Source organism: Panthera leo, chromosome C1 (genome assembly GCF_018350215.1).
Source record: "Panthera leo isolate Ple1 chromosome C1, P.leo_Ple1_pat1.1, whole genome shotgun sequence".
Taxonomy (NCBI): domain Eukaryota; kingdom Metazoa; phylum Chordata; class Mammalia; order Carnivora; family Felidae; genus Panthera; species Panthera leo.
This window is the reverse complement of record NC_056686.1, coordinates 725,206-742,334: the sequence shown is the minus strand read 5'-3', so window position 1 is coordinate 742,334 and position 17,129 is coordinate 725,206. Positions and strand designations below refer to the sequence as shown.

At 47.3% G+C, this 17,129-nt stretch overlaps 1 protein-coding gene across 2 annotated transcripts in view; it reads left to right on the top strand.

The window, feature by feature from the left end:
- GNB1 (G protein subunit beta 1) overlaps positions 1–17,129 on the top strand; it is an 87,210-nt gene that overhangs the window by 51,126 nt on the left and 18,955 nt on the right. For both annotated transcript variants that reach the window (XM_042950603.1, XM_042950602.1), the window contains 3 exons: positions 5,039–5,141; positions 11,245–11,283; positions 13,032–13,138. In XM_042950603.1, coding sequence (XP_042806537.1) covers positions 5,085–5,141; positions 11,245–11,283; positions 13,032–13,138 — 203 coding nt within the window. In that variant the 5' untranslated portion in view covers positions 5,039–5,084. The remainder of the gene's footprint in view (positions 1–5,038; positions 5,142–11,244; positions 11,284–13,031; positions 13,139–17,129) is intronic.

Below are 17,129 nucleotides of genomic sequence, written 5' to 3'. Positions count from 1 at the left end.
GTGACGCTGGATGCGCAGCGGCGCTCGTTTCGGTTTCTGAAGTTTGAGAGTTGTGTGAAAATTAAGGGAAACTTCACTAAAGTCCACTGGGGATACTAGAAGGGGAGGCTGATAGAGCCGGTGCCACGCGATGTCAGGTACAGGCCCCAGGTGGAAAAGGTGTGCGCTGCGGCTCCTACGGGAAGTCCACCGCCCCTGCCCCTCAGCCAGTGAGGAACCTCGTCCCCCGGAACCCCTGCTTCTCTCCAGTGGGCTTTCATTCAGAACAACCCTCCCAACTTCCCCTTCCTTCCTTCCTTCCTCCCTCCCTCCCTCCCTCCCTCCCTTCCTTCCTTCCTTCCTTCCTTCCTCCCTTCCTCCTTCCATAACATAACATTCCTTTCCTTTATTTGTTGGACTTGCCTATGGTTTTGCTGTAGCTTGCCTGTCCGGGATTGCAGTTCTCTGCTGTTCCTGAATAAACCTGTCTTTTGGTGGTAAAATAATGGGCAGCTTTGTTCTGAAGGTCAATAGGTGCTCCTGCCATTCGGTTCAGTGCCGCACCGTGGGCCCAAGGCTGTGCCACCAGCTCGTGTCTTGGGTCGCCCTCCTTTTGGCCGCGAGACCACGTGTGTGCTCTGTTGAAAGGTGGACTTCACGGTCTAATTGCAGAAAAGCTCACAGAGCACTTTCCAGCTGTCTTACTTAATTTTCGTTTCAGCTCTGTGGTGTAGGCGACAGGATTCCCATTCTGTAGCAGACGGGCCAGAGTACAAAGTGACTTGATGTCATGTTCCTGGTATGTGGCAGAACCAAAACTCGGAATCACTTTTTCTTTAACAGGCTTCACACCCAGTACAGAGCCCACCACGGGGCCTGACCTCACGACCTTGAGGTCAAGACCTGAGCTGAGATCAAGAGTCAGACGCTTAACCAACTGAGCCACCAGGTGCCCCCTAAATTTGGAATCATTTTTATACCATCACCCCGTTTTGCCATTAAGAGACTTGCAGTATGAATGTCATCGTTAGTAACTGTAGGGTGCTGGGGGCACCGTTGAAGTTCCTTCCCGTACTTTACTGGGGTCTTGAGGAGAGGGAAATGATGCTGCCTTTATCACGAAGTGAGGGGGAGCTACCTGAAGCACGTTATATTGCAAATGTGGAATATTTGAATAAAAAATTTGGGTTAATGCTTTGACTTACAAAGGTGTTGGATACAATCTAAATTAGGGCAGATCATATACTTGCTTTTAAGTTATTTAAATTTCTATGAAAAGTATTTTCAGAAGTTCTGCATAAAAGCTAATGGCAGGTGTGGGTCATAAAGAACAGATGTGAGATTCTCAGCAGGTCCTGTCTTAGCGGATTAGACTAGGGAACGCACTGAGTCAGCACAGCCAGAGCTTAGCAGTGACTTTGCGGGGAAGGCGAGACTGAGCCCCGGCCACGGAACCTGATGGTGGGGCTTCCAGAAGCCACTGGGAAACCAAGGGTAGTGAAGAGAAAAGCAAAGCGATCCCATGTAAGTAACACTTAAAATGTACAGTTTTTAAATTGGCAAAACTAATATAAACTGCATTATCAATATTTGGAAGATGAAGAGGAAAATACAACCAATAATTCTGATGAAAATGCTATTAGTCTTTTTAAATGTCTTTCTTTAACTAAAATGTGTTTTGATTCTTCTAAAATAGCTAAAATTATTACACACAAATTTGTTTTGATTTAATATACAACAAGCATTTTCCCAGGTGTTTGTACCATCGTACTATTCTTAGTGATACGTAATAGTTCTCCCAGTAAAAAGTTGACATTAACTAGTCTTATTTTGAAAACTGAAAAGTATGGACAAAAAAAAAAAATGTATGCTTCTTGGTTTCAGAGCCCAGATAATTTGTTAACCTTTTATTTAAAAAAGATGTTTCTTCTTGTTAAATACACAAAAAGAAAAGCATCATCATTTATACACTATTCTGTACCTTGTTTATTTCATTTACGTTATCCTCATAGAAGAGCATTCAGGTGAACTTTTAGTTGATAGGAATAAGAAAGTTTTTTGTCTCCTCTCAGTCCCGCTGTGTATTTGAGTGCGCGCGCTCCGTCCTCGATGTCCGCGGGATGCCACTTTGTCTTCGGGTGAGCACGGACTGGCTGGTTTTCCGCCTGTGGTGCAGGGTCGGTGTCCGTTAGCTTCTAGCGAAGGGGGCCATCCTTCTGTGGATGCGCACGTACATCTCATCAAGGTGGTCCTGGACAGGGCCCACCTAGTGACAGGAAGGCCAGTATGCTGGAGACCCTGAGTGCCCCTTCATCAGTGAAAGTCCATCCATGTATAAAAAACTCCTTTTCCAGATTTGATTTCAGAAGATAACATCTTTGAGGTGGAGAATGGAGAATGTAATTTAAAAAAAAATTTTTTTAATGTCTAACCACAGGTTTCTCTTTCTCTGCAGGCCAATCACGTAGATGAAATAGGTCTCACAGGACACTTATTTTAGTTCTAGTAGCCGTAGGAATACCTCTTGTCTTAAAAATGAACAAATGTGGGTTTTGAGTCTCTTTGTTGAGACTCAGATGTAGGCACTGATTGTAGAAGGATCTGTAATTAAAAGGCAGTATTAATAATTTATGCTACTTACTGATGAAAGAGAAATAGATCTGGTTTTGTTCTCTTTGCTTGTGACTAAAGGTTCAAATCAAAAAGTATTGGTATTATTGCTTCTGAAATCTTGTGGGGTAACTGAGTTAAATGGATCTTCTCATTTTTAAGACACGTAGGCTTTCAGTTAATTCATTTCTCTGGTTTAAAGCAATGCAACTAGGTGATTACCACGTATATAATTCTATAATATATTTAAAAAGAACATCTAAGATGGGGCGCCTGGGTGGCTCAGTAGGTTGAGCGTCCAGCTTCGGCTCAGGTCATGATCTCACATTTCATGGGTTGGAGCCTCGCGTCCAGCTCTGTGCTGACAGCTCAGAGCCTGGAGCCTTATGTCTCCCTCTCTCTCTCTCTCTCAAAAATAGACATTAAAGGGGTGCCTGGGTGGCTCAGTCAGTGAAGCGTCTGACTTCAGCTCAGGTCATTATCTCACAGTTCGTGAGTTCGAGCGTTGTGTTGGGCTCTGTGCTGACAGCTCGGAGGCTGGAGCTGCTTCGGATTCTGTGTCTCCCTCTCTCTGCCCCTCTCCTGCTCATGCTCTGTCTCCCTCTCTCTCAAAAAACGAATAAACATTAAAAAAAAATTTAAAACAAAAATTGGCTCAATATTTTAGTGCTTAAATAAGAAGTTACATGTGTTGACTAAAACTAACAAGTCAGTTCACATCATGAAAACTATTAACTTATTTTTCTTCACAGTTCTCAGAAGGATGGAATAAAGTGACTTCTTTGTAGACTAAGAACAGTTCTCTAACATGGGGGGGTGGGTGATGTTGCTGGAATCCAGCTACTCCCAACTCTGCGTAATCGTGTAGGAGATGTGATTTGATCACATGTACATGTGTGTGTGCACGTGAGCGGTGGCAGGACGTCCTGGCGGGCAGGAAGAGCCAGGGCAGTCTACAAGCTCAGAGGACACAGCATCCTAGCTTCCTCTCGTGAAAATTCTCTCGTGTGTTCTTGGTGCTCTTACTGTCACATACATTAATGTTCACAGCTTGCAGTCCGAAAGAGTTTGTAGGTGAGGGCTGGAGTGAGCATCAGCCTGTGTGCCACAGGCCAAAGTGCCTGCAGTGTAGCCTCCCCGGTGCTCCCTTTGATCAGGGAGGCTCGAGGTGTTCTTGGAAGCTTTCCACATGCTTCCGGCACCCACTTCAAGTAATGCCTTTAGAAACAACTATTTTGGTCCGAAATATTTCTGAAGCTGTGTCACTGTGTATCACCTTCCCGAGGTGCCTTTACCTCCTGTCCTGTCCCTGTAAGGCCTTTCCTGATGGTTCTGCGGACTTTCGCTGCAGGTCAGTGCTGGTGACACGAGATTGCTTTCTGGAGGTCTAGCGTGCACCCTGCCCGCCCCTCTGTCCTCTGCCTGGCCTGTTCTGTAGCTGTGAATAGATGGCACGGTTGAGAGCAGGAACTAAGAACCCACACACGCTTTTTAAAGATACTTCTTCTTGGGAAAGATATTTTTGTTTTCATCAGTAAGTATACACGGAGTTTCTGTAATGGAAACCACGTCAATTTATTCTGAGTGCGTATGTGCAGAATAGGGAAGTTTATCTAGACTAGGAACTCTAACAAACATGCTTCCTGGGTCCTCCAGACAATTTCCCCCAGATATGTTTCAATCTCAAGAAAATAAATAGCCATTGTTCATTAAGTATCTGGTGATTATAATATTAACTCTGTGACTTTTGCATAAAATCTCCTGTGTGTGTTTGTAGAGGACGTTGAGGCTCCTGGATAAGCCACGTTTGCACGGGGGAGCCAATTGTTAAGAGATGTTGATATATCCTCAGCGTGGGGATACATTGGTCATAATTATGACTGACTTAGTCATGTTCTTGGTCGGAAATGCAACCCCCAATTATGACATTCCCTTGGGAAAATAAGTCTCTGGTTTAATGGGATGATTTTGTTTGGACTCTGATTTAAGGAATGGTGTCTAGTAAGACTGGGGTGGAGCGGGGTTAAGGGTGGGTGGCATGGCTGCTCGTGGACCTGTAAGGACTGAGGTACTGCTTCTGAGTTTACTGGGATCCCAGGACCTGTTTTGGTGGGAGAGCAAGATGTCCCTAAAGCAGGGGCCTGCTGGATGCCATATTGAGTCTTCTTAGAATTGCTGTGTGGGCATTCTGACATCGTTGGGGGGAAGGGGGGTCATGGGTTCAAGATCATTGACATGATGGTGAGGTACAGAGCTGGTGAATAGTAGTAATTATAATTTATTAATCCCGCCCTTGGTGGCATTTTATAAGTTCTGATGAATGCGGGAGAAAGGTGCTCTGATCTATAATAAAATCTTAGCTCTCAAATTTGGTTCCTTTTCTCGTCTGCCTCATTAAGTTCCTCAACCACTGTTTATTAATTTTTTTATGCTTGCATTTCTGTTTCAGATCTCAGATTCCTTGAAGTGGCATTAAAGAGCACTAGGACCTGAAAATGAGTGAACTTGACCAGTTACGGCAGGAGGCCGAGCAGCTTAAAAACCAAATTAGGGTATGTTGCTACATGTGTGTTTAGTTTATTTTGTAAATCATTTGGGTTTCAGGTCAGATGTTACCTGTTCGGGGAAAGGTGGGTTTCAGGATGGCTGCTGAGTGTTTTGGATTGAAACTGAATTTTTGCTGGCCCAGGATGGGCTGATTACAGAGTCACATATTTGGTCTGGCACATGGCTTTCAGGGTTTTGTTTTCTAGTATATCATTATTTGAATATACCAAAAATGTTTTCAATTTATGAACATCTCTTCTGTATATTTTTTCTTAACCTTGGGAATTTGCTTCATGACATTCTCTTGGTGACTGTGTGGAGTGTGGTGTCTGCTTCCCTCCCTTGTGACTGTTTAGTCGAGGACAAGACTCTGGTTTAAAAATAAGGGTATTAACAACAACAATGGCAAGTGTCTCCGGTGTGCCGGCGTGGACCTGGGCGTCTACAAGTTTTCACAGGCTGTTACATGAGAGCAGGTGCATCTGGCTGAAGATGAAAACACCACACATCGTTCACCTGCCCTGGACAGCAAGGAGCTCCCCGACTCTTAAGGTTTGAAGCCCAGCCCGTCCCTGGCGTGTGCTGTCCCACAGCAGAGCCCTTGCGCTTTGGAAAGGCGGGACTAGGAGGGTCTGAGGGCATCAGTTCTGCTCTCCTCCGGTTTTGTGAGACCGTGTTTTTGACGAGCATTTTCTGGAGGAACATTCAGTGCCAGTACTTGCTCCTGTTCTCAGACTGTTGATAAGAAGGCCTGAGACAGGAGGGTGGATCCCGGAAAACCTATCCGCAAGACACTGAAGCAGGTCCATGTCCACCTGAGGCAGGGGCTCCTCAAGGCCCAGCTAGTCCCACAGCACCGTTTTCATTTTCAATGTGTGTCTGAGCAACAAATTGTTTTTCTGAGTCCACGATGAGATTGGAGCCTGGTTCCTTTCAGGTGACCAGCTGTATGTTCAGAAAGCTGGGTGGCCATTGGAGAAAGAAATCATCATCATTGGAGCCAACTTTTTTCTAAGGTTGAGAAAAGATAATGGAGTTTTTAAGTTACAGCCAAGAGGAAACAAAGTAGCTTTCAAATTCAGATTTTAAATCTTAACGTTTAAAAGATCAGATACATAGCTCAATAAAAATGAGGGAGATTTGGTGTTTTTAATTGTTTGCTCTGATCAGACTTGTTTAATATGTCTGTCTACCTCTACCCTCCAGAGTAGAGAAATCAGAACTTTGTGTTTCTAACAGCTATAAATTGTTTAAGTAGAAGATGTTGTTCGTAGTGGATTCAGACCTGTTCACAGCAGATGCAGAAAGTTTGCGTGTTGCAGGAGAGAGACCTCTGGTTTCAGGCAAAACAAATAGCCTGAGAGCTCATGTTGCGTCTCTTCCAGTCTTGTGGAGCCGGTTATGTCGTGAGCCTCAGGCAGCCCCCCGGGGGACAGCGTGAGTGTGGGAGCCACACATGGGGTTTGAAAGTGTGAAAAGAGGGGCTCCTGGCTGGCTTAGTTGGTGGAGCGTGAGACTCTTGATCTTGGGGTCCTGAGTTCAGGACCCTCATTGGGCATGGAGATTACTTAAAAATAAAATTAAAAAATGAAAGTGTTAGAAGAAACAGGCGGAGGGGCGCCCGGGTGGCTCAGTCAGTTAAGCATCCTACTCTCGATCTTGGCCCAGGTCGTGATCTCAGGGTTCGTGGGGTCAAGCCCCATGTTGGGCTTGCACTGCACTGGTGGCATGGAGCCTGCTTGGGATTCTCTTTATCCCTCTCTGCCTCCCTCTCTCTTTCTCTCACTGTTACTCTCAAATAAATTTTTAAAAAAAGAAACAGGTGGAATCAATTTTTTTTTTATTTAAAAAAAAAATTTTTTTTTAAGAGACAGGAAGAGGGGCGCCTGGGTGGCGCAGTCGGTTAAGCGTCCGACTTCAGCCAGGTCACGATCTCGCGGTCCGTGAGTTCGAGCCCCGCGTCAGGCTCTGGGCTGTTGGCTCGGAGCCTGGAGCCTGTTTCCGATTCTGTGTCTCCCTCTCTCTCTGCCCCTCCCCCGTTCATGCTCTGTCTCTCTCTGTCCCAAAAATAAATAAAAAAAAAAAAAAAAAAAAAGAGACAGGAAGAGAGTACATGTGTGAGCAGGGGAGGGGCAGAGGGAGAGAGAAAGAGAGAGAGAGATTGAGAATCTTAAGCAAGCTGCACACAGCACAGAGCCCGATGCGGGACTCAATCCCACAGCCCTAGGATCATGACCCAAGCCAAAATCAAGAATCAGATGCTCAACCAACTGACCCACCCACATGCCCCCAGGTGGAATCAGTTTTTTAACAGACTTTGTCTAAACGAGTATATCTAAAATATTGTCATTTCAGCATACAGTTAATAGATTTAAAAAAATTTTTTTTTAACGTTTATTCATTTTTGAGAGAGAGAGAAGGAGACGGAGTATAAGTGGGGGAGGGGCAGAGAGAGAGGGAGACACAGAATCAAAGCAGGCTCCAGGCTCCGAGCTGTCAGCACAGAGCCCGATGCAGGGCTCAAACTCACGGACCACAAGATCCTGATCTACAATTAATAGGTATACATATGTATATGTGTGTGTGTGTGTATACCTATTAATGTTTTATTTATTTTTGAGAGTGAGAGAGCACATTTTAAAAAAAAATTTTTTTTTTAAACGTTTATTCATTTTTGAGAGAGAGAGAGAGACAGAGAGACAAAGTATAAGTGGGGGAGGGGCAGAGAGAGGAAGACAAAGAATCCGAAGCAGGCTCCAGGCTCTGAGCTGTCAGTACAGAGCCCGACGTGGGGCTCGAACCCATGAACCAGGAGATTGTGACCCAAGCCAAAGTCTGACGCCCAACTGACGAGCCACCCAGGTGCCCCAATTGATAAATATTTTTAAAAAATAGATATTTGGGATGCCTGGCTGGCTCAGTCCGTAGAGCACGCAACTCTTGATGTCAAGGTTGTAATTTCAAGCACCATGGTAGGTGTAGAGAATACTTAAAAATAAAATCTTTATGGGCGCCTGGGTAGCTCAGTCAATTAAGTGTCTGACTTTGGCTCAGGTCATGATCTCATGGTTTGTGAGTTCGAGCTTTACATTGGGCTTAACGTTGACAGTGTGGAACCTGCTTAGGATTCTCTTTCCCTCTCTCTGACCCTCCTCTGGCTCACACACACTTGTGCTCTCTCAAATAAATAAACTTAAAAAAATAAATAAAATGTTTAAAAAATAAAAATAAATTAAAAACAGTATTTTTATTATTTTATATTCCTTTCTTTGGACTGGGCCTCGAGAATTCAGTGTGTCGTACAGGCCTCACTTTGTCTTGCTGTGTCTCATGTACGAACTGGACCACCCCGAGGAGAGCACCTGAACCACAGCCTTTTGTACACCCATCTGCCCTGGGCCAGTCCCAGGAGCCACATCTGTGCGGTTTCTTTGTACAGCCCAGGAACGGGCAGCAAAGACTGTCCCGAGTCCATTACACCAAACAGGAAGAGAAGGCTTTCTTTCAAAAAGAAAAAAGTCTTTTCTTTCTGACTGCCCAAGGAATACATACGTGTTAAAGAATGCAGGGCGTAGGGAGTCGAACAAGCAATGGTCGGTGACTCTAAGAAGGTTTGCTTTCTCAGATTTGTGTTTGAGCTGAAGGAGCCCAAGGACCATCTCATCCTACTTTACATGGTGAGGAAACGGGCCCGCAAAGGGATGCTGATCAAACCGTGGCATGTCTGAAAGTACATGAGCTAATCAATGGATCCAGGAGAAACCCGTCAAGTACAGGCAGACCATTGACAAGGCGACCGTGCCAGCCGTCACTAGTGCGAAGGCTCAGTGCACGACAGAGTCCCAGGTCCGACTGAGCATAGTAGGCGCCTTCTCCGGGTCCCAAGCAGGAGGAGGCCTCCCTGTGTGCTTGCTGGTTTGGAGGTGCCGTGGTTTGAGGGGACAAGGGATGACCTGCCACCTTCAGGGCCGTTTCTCTCCGAGGCCGACATGGAAGCCGTCGCACTAAGTAGCGGAGCCGTCACGCACATTCTCACCAGGCCGTTAAACTGGAAGTTAATCTGCAGGATGGGCGGGCTGTCTGTGTTTAAGAAGCAGTCACAGAGACTGCCTCCGTTGGAAGACTTCTTCCTGTGGCATAGGAAGTCAAAGATGCTCGTTCTGAGAAATGCTGCCTTCGGCGACGTCCAGCACTTGTTGGCTCAGATGAAGCCCGAATTGGAGTTTCTGTTTAGTTTTTTAAAGTGGCTTTTCCTGGGGTGCCTGGGTGGCTCAGTCAGTTAAGCGCCCTACTTGGGCTTAGGTCATGAGCTCACGGTTTGTGAGTTCGAGCCCCACATCGGTCCCAGTGCTGACAGCTCAGAGCCTGGAGCCTGTGTCTCCCTCTCTCTCTGGCCTCCCCCGCTAGTACCCTGCCTGTCTGTCTGTCTCTCTCTCTCTCAAAAATAAATAAAAACATTTTTGAAAAGTAACAAGTAAAATAAAATGGCTCTTCCCTCCGTTTACCAATGGTATTCCCATGGTCTATTGTGTGGTATGGTATGAAATACAGTTCGATCTCCGTACACTATCCAAAGTGAAGTTGCTTAAGTCCCGTGGTTTATTTTTCCCCACGTAAAAAATTCTCATTATTCTTTTTTAAAACTTAAAGCCATGTATAACATCGATAAGAATGGTATTGGGAAATAAATGTTAAACTTGTACTTGGTAGGTAGAATCCACCAATGAAAGACTTGCTACTCTGGACCTTCCCTCTGCTCGTCCCTTACCCCAGATCGAGGCGCTGGCATAGAAATACTTCATGGCGTAATTTTTTGGTGTTTTAATTATTTAATCCATTAAGTAGAATTAATCAAGCAGAATGACTTCTATTGGATAATTAAACCTGAATTTGAAATCTAGAACTTTGGTACATTTATAACAACAGTCTTTCTGACTCTGTTTCCATGTTCTCAGTTGATTCCTCCCAGCTTCGTCAAATAAAGATTACCCCGCGGTGAGGCAGTCTGCCCTAGAGAATGGCATCCTGGGGTCCCACCGGAGCCTGTGCACGTGTGTAAATGCTGTCATGTGGCCAGCTGTCATTTTGAAGGCAGCTAATCAGATGGCTACGTAATGGAAACATTTTTCTTACTAGAGATTTCTCATGATTTCCTTCGAAATTACTCCTACACTCAAATTTTGACCCTTTTAAAAAAAAGCTGTTGTCTCATTTTCCTTCATAATTTTCTATATTTCCTAGTAATTTTGGTCACTGAGGAACAACAAAAACATCTTCATTAGCCTTAGCATATCCCTGTTCATTCCCAAGGTCATTTTATAGATAACAGATGCAAGAGCCGGAAAGTCTTAGTTGAATTTCATTGTCTTGATTCCAGATCCTTTGCTCTTTTTCGTAGAGTTTAGCATTAGGTATTGTTTGGCTTGAAAACAAACCCAGGGACACCTGGGTGGCTCAGTCGGTTAAGCGTCCGACTTCAGCTCAGGTCATGATCTCACGGCTTGTGGGGTCAAGCTCCGCATTGGGCTCTGTGCTGACAGCTCGGAGCCTGGAGCCTGTTTCAGATTCTGTGTCTCCCCTCTGTCTCTGCCCCTTCCCTGCTCGTGCTCGCTCGCACTCTCTCTCTCTCAAAAATGGATAAACATTAAAAAAAAGAAAACAGAATCTCAAGATAACATGATCTGGAGGGAAAGTTCTTTGGGCTAGATATCCAGTGCTTTTTGGACTTGTTTCTCTGAGCCTCACAGCTCCCGGGCTGTTAGAAGGACAGAGCAAGGTGCACAAGCAGGTCTGTGGACAAGCGTAGGCGCCCTGGCCGGCAGGAGGGGGAGCCGCAAGGGCGATTCCGGGGTCGCAGGGGTGCGGTGCTGGCTAGGAGGTGAGCCGCCGGCCTCGAACGAAGCGGGTATAACCTGGAGCATGGGAAGCAGGACTGCCAGCGGCCCTGGACTGTGTTGGAGCAGAGGAATGGGGAGAGGGCGTCATCCTCTTGCTTTTCGCTTTTGCTCCTGGCAGTCCGTGGAGGCGCTCCGAAGCTTTGGCGCGAGGACCTGGGATTGAATGTGTGTGACGCATTACTGACTCCCCCTTTGTCATTCTTTTTCCTAGGATGCTAGAAAAGCGTGTGCAGATGCAACTCTCTCTCAGGTAAGGACCCATTTACACAGCGTCGCCTGCCTGGCATTGAGGCTGGTGCCCGGCGGCACCTGCATTTGTTGCCTCGAGGGCGAGCTGCACTCTGGCCCTCTCCTCTCACACAGCGAGGGTATAAACACTGCTGGAAGCATTGCACTCAGAAGGCACAGGGAGTAGAGGTTTTTTACATGAAGGGTTAATGTCTCACAAGCCTTAGGTAATTACTATTACGGAGGTCAGAATTGCAAAATATGACAGTCTTAAGATAGTTTGAAGCTCTTCTCAACACAGTTTGCCTCAGAACTTGGCTTTCTAAAAGTCCAGTTTAGCAGATCCCCAGAAAGTTGCACACCAATTACGAGCCAGCGGGTCTGCTCCTAGATACACACCCGAAGGAATCAAAACCTGGTGCTCAGACAGGTATAGCACGTGTGTGTTCTCAGCTGCCCTGTTCACGGTTTCCAGAAGGTGGAGACAGCCACGGTTTCTGTGAACGGATGACCGCGTCAGCGCAGTGCAGTCCCTTCACACAGCAGAATATTACTGAGCCGTGACCAGGAAGGCACTAGGGGTGTATTTAGTGGCAGGGATGAACCTCAAACAGGATGCCCTGTGAAAGCCCGGACGTACACGCAAGGGCACACGGTGCGGGGCTGCCCAGAACAGGCAGACCCCCGGAGGTGGTGCAGGTTGGGGGCTGCCGGGAGTTCGGGCGGGCCGGGGGGACTGTGGTGTTTCCTCGGGGGGCGAGGGCGTCCTGGGACTCGAGACAGCGCGGTGCTAGCACAGCGGTGTGAACGTGCTGAACACTGCGGGCTTGTTCACTTTAAAACGGTGAATTGCACCTCATGAAAAGTCCAAAGAATTAAACAAACGTGAACGAAAATTATGTCCGTACTTGTACTGAGGATGGCTAAGTGTGCTACGTTGTCCCAGTGCCTTTGGGGACGTGCTGTAATTGGAGTTAAACAGTAAGTTAGAAAAAACTGCCCTTCATAGAATTCCTAAATTTGAATTCTCAGATATACTTGGGACTGTGCATTTTTGAAGCCCACAGTTGGGGTGCCTGGCCAGCTCAGTCGGTAGAGCACACAGCTCTTAGTCTCGGAGTCGTGAGCGTGAGCCCCACGTTAGATATTTAAGCAGAGATTACTTAAAAATAGAATCTTTTTTAAAAGGGCCCCATTATTGCAGTAATACTCAGTCTGTCTGTCGGCTCCGAAGCGTTACTGTCCGTTTTTACGTGTCACGGTGAACCCGCGGGCGTTCACGTCTGGCTCTGTGCCGCAAGCAGCAGCGTAGTCCTCATCGGTGCACGGCCTGGTCGCTGCGGACAGTGTGTGAGCCGCGGGCCTGTGTTCGGTTGTGATGGAGGCTGAGACTAATGTGGAAGGAGGGCGGGAGGAGCTGCGCCCGGACAAGCAGTTGGAGGAAGTGGGGGAGACTCGGGCGGGCCGCGCACCTGTGGACGGGCGCCGCGTGTGCGCTCTGGGGGGGGCGGAGCTCCTGAAAAGCAGGTAGAGCAGTGGACTTCCCACAGACCACGAAAGGCAGGTAGGTACCACGGTAAGCAGGAGGAGTCACAGGGAGAGCCAGCCGGGTGACCGGCGGGAGATGGGTGGGCACAGCGCCTTGGGTGAACGGCACAGCCAGCCCGAGGCAGCTGGGGCTGCCAAGCAGGGTGGGAGAGGAGGAGAGGAGGCCCCAGGGGAGGTCATTCCATCACAGACTTTTAATTTGCGGTAACTTTTATTTTTAAGATCACAAACAACATCGACCCGGTGGGAAGAATCCAGATGCGCACCAGGAGAACGCTGAGGGGGCACTTGGCCAAAATCTATGCCATGCATTGGGGCACGGATTCCAGGTGTGTGGGGGCATGAGCAGAACATAGTGCTTGGTACTCTCAAGGATTGTTCTGTTTTTCTGAAGGAAGATAAACCTAAAGTCATTTGCTGTCATTTGTAAAGAAACCATGAGGTTGTTAGCTATCTGGGCAGGCCAGGTATAGCATCACAGTGCACATTCCCTGTCCGTATTTCCACTCACATTTCATCACGCCCCTCGTCGTGTTGACATGAGCTCCGATTCTGACCTCGCCGCACCCCCTTGCTCTCCCGGCTCCACTGTGCGGTGCCTGTGTGACTTGCGGAGGTTATACAACCTCTCGTGGCGCCGGTCTTTCCAGCCGTGCCTCACGACTCCTTGGCCCATACCCTCTTAGGTTTCAGTGTCCGGGCTCAGGGATCGTAAACCTACCCTACGTTGTAGGGAAGATTAAGTGTGTGGAACCTTACAGCAGTGACCCCAGCATCCCGAGTGCCACGCGTGGGTTTGCTGTTGGTTTTCTCGGAGCCCCAGCAGACGTGGCGACGCACGACTTAGCTACTGCCGTTGTCCGTTCCTCTGGCCCGTCTGCCCACCTTCCTTTTATCCACCGTCCCAGCGAGAAAACTGCCTGCACAGGACTCACTGTGTTAGCTTTAAATTCTGCCCTTATTCAGACGACTTCTTCCTCTCAGTGGTTCATCTCCATCGTGTTCTGGGTCCTTCTCCCCCGTCATTCTCTACACCCACTTCCCTTAACCTGCAGCATCACTTAGGTGAAACCTATTCCGCCCTCTTTTCTTTTTCTTTTAGAGGCTGCTAGAAAGTTTGTCTCTTCTACTTATTCCACCCAAATAAATAAAGTGCTTTGTGACTATAGCATACTGTTTCAGATACCTAATGCATGAGTCTTCAAATGCGTTTCTTTGAGTAGCATTTTTTTGTGTGTTTGTCAGAGAGGAATTGCTTGATTTTCTCTTTGTTCATGAAATTGTCTGCTTCAGAGTGTAAACAGCTACAGAACAAAAGAATCTATCTTTAGTTTGTTCTATACAATGTTCTGTACAATTTCAGATGCAAATGAGAGCTAACTTCAATCATTTTAATGATGGCAGTAATCAGAGAGAATAAGAAAGGAGAAAGAAAAATACCCTTGCTAATCAATCTACCTTGGAATTTGTTATCAAAAGTAGACAGTAACCAAATGGTATATTACCTCCAGGGCTTCTCCTCCATCTGTAGCAACATCAGTGTCCTGATTAGACAGGACGTTTGATAGACAGTCCTGCAGCCGGGTTGTGCTTGGAACCTGGTACTCAGGAATCCAGTACTTGAAGCCTGGTACTCAGAGCCCAGTACTCAGGGATCCGGCAGCTGGAGCCCGGTACTCAGGAACCTGGTACTTGGTGCCCAGTAGCCAAGTTCCCTAAGCAGTTGCTCTCCTGCAGCAGTCAGGCTCTAGTGTGGGGAGTGGTAGAGAGGACGTGTTCCTCCTACGTCAGGGTGACCAGGGGAAGTTGACCTGCAGGCAGCTGTGTGGCCAGAGCAGTGGAAATGAGGATTGGGGCTGAGGGTGAGGCAGGAGGGCAGGCGGACACCAGACCATCTAGCTTCCTGATAGTTGTGTGCAAGGCATGTGCCGTCAGGTTCAGAGCACAGATGGTGTTTTGAAAGCCTCAGAGTCAGCAGGAAGAAAAGCAAAGGCATGGATGAGCAGCACCGAATTCAGGGTCCTGGGCACCCCTTAAAGAAGGGTGACGTGGGAGACCCTGTGGGAGGCTGCTGTGCAAGTCTTGTTCTGTTTCGTGGAGGGCGTGGTGGACACACGTACTTGTTTTATGACTGCTCGTGAAACTGCACGGCTCTGTCCGCAGTGCCCTTCTATGGGGGCCTTATTTTGGAATCACAGACGGTAGAAAACAAAACATGATATTTAAAAAAAAATTTTTTTTAACGTTTATTCATTTTTGAGAGACAGAGACAGGGTGCAAGTGGGGGAGGGGCAGAGAGAGAGGGAGACACAGAATCTGAAGCAGCTCCAGGCTCTGAGTTGTCAGCACAGAGCCCGACGCGGGGCTCGAACTCAGAGACCACGAGATCGTGACCCGAGCCGAAGTCAGATGCTTAACCGACTGAGCCACCCAGGCGCCCCGAAAACAAAACATGATATTAAGGAGGATCTATGCTCTTCAGAGCCTTTCAGAGATTACTTGTTCTAGATAGCCGTGTTTTCTGGGTAGGTGAAGTTTTGCCTTTTTAAAGTCCAAAGTAGTTTTTAAAATTTTGGATGTGCATCTTGCCTACATTGTCTTTATATTTCCTGCCTCCTTCATAATAAATAAAGGTTATTGCACAAGATTTTTCCATAACTCAGGGCTCTAATTCATGAATACCAGTTATCTTACCACGTTTGTGTAATTTGTAGATGCTCTCAAATGTTGCACTGAGTGGCAGTTTGTTTTTCAGAACCACAGGAGACCCCACGATAAGAGGTTTGTGTGTCTGCCTGTGTCAGTGTATATTCTGTCTACCTTTGTGTTTATCAACACACGTATTCGTTTGTGGCTAAAGTCTACTTTCTACATTGGCGAGTCTCTTTCAGTTACATAAGTTAACGTCAAACTTTTTCTCCCCCTGCTAAAATCTGCTGGAGTCTTGTTGTAATTGAGAGCGAGACACAACTAGCCCAGCCAGGCTTGAGAGCCCTCCCTCCTCCAAGGAAATGAAGGGCCGGACGCGTTAGGATGTGGGCCTCTGTGTGACCTCTGTTTTCGGCTTCCCGGAGCTCTCACTTCCTCGCCGGCTCTCGCCTGTGCGTTCTGGGTGGACAGTGCCTCATGGGAACCGACTTGTGCACAGCTGACAGCTCAGGGGCAGAATCACCCCAGTTCTCCGGCGGTTGTCCTGTCTCGGATTAAGAGGTGTCTTTACTCACCTTCTAGAGGATCATCGGACAGCTTAACGTTTCTCTAACCCCTGGGCGAGTCAGCAAATATTAAGCTGTCTGACCAGGAGAGCTTTCTAGAGGTGACCCTCCCAGAGGACGCGCTCCTTTGCCTTGGCCTGGGTGGTCCGTTCAAAGCCAGAGATTGAGCCACACGGTGAGCGCTATTCGTTACCTGGAAGGAAATAGCTTTAAGTGCCTCACGTGTTTGTCACTGAACCAGGTGCAGGACTTTGCTTTAAGAAACTGCATCTGAAAACTGATAGGACTGGACGTGCACTTGGTTTGGTTCTGTGATACGTTTGGCAGCGCACCACTGAAAATGTTTGTGTTCCTTGCCAGACTCATTGTTGACTTCTTGTGAAGGAAGTTTGTGCTTCAGAACCTAGAGTTTGATGGAAAGTGTCACAGTGTCACAGTTGTGAGAGTGTCTTGAGTAAATTTTACCTCCAGGTTTTGTTCAGTTCATTAAGCCAAATATGCTTAACCCGTGTTTGATTAGAATCTTTCAAATTAAAAATCTGTTGGGGTGGTGGCCATGTGGCCCCCTCCACACCTAAGCCATCCTCCCGTTTTCACATACCTAGTGTGTCCCGGCAGAGATTTAAAGACCCTTGGGGGTCACCTGTCAGCCTCAGTTGGGGCTGTTGGGTCCATGGGGAGTCCAGAGATGCGGTCCTTCTCCTTGAGGTCTGGCCCTGCCACTGTCCTCTCCTCCGATAGGAGGGGCCCGCGGAAGACTGGCCCTGCACATGTGTCCTTGGGGGAGGTGGGAAACCCTGGGCGCCTGCGCAGCACCTGAGCTCACCCCTGGGGGCAGTGCCGGGATGCCCTACTTAAAAAACAGGAAAGAAAAAAAATCTGTCATCACATACCATACTGCAGCATATCTCTAGAGCTTCCTTGCCATTCCTTGAAAACAGCACATTTTGTAGGACAGAGTTCTTAGGGTATCTTACGAATAGCTGTGGTTCCCAGAATTACTCATGCTTTCCTTCTGCAGTATCCTGGCTTAATGCTGCAGATATAGACAGTGCACCTTTCAGCACAAGATCCCAAACTTAGCAGTTATCCAAAGCAAGAAAAT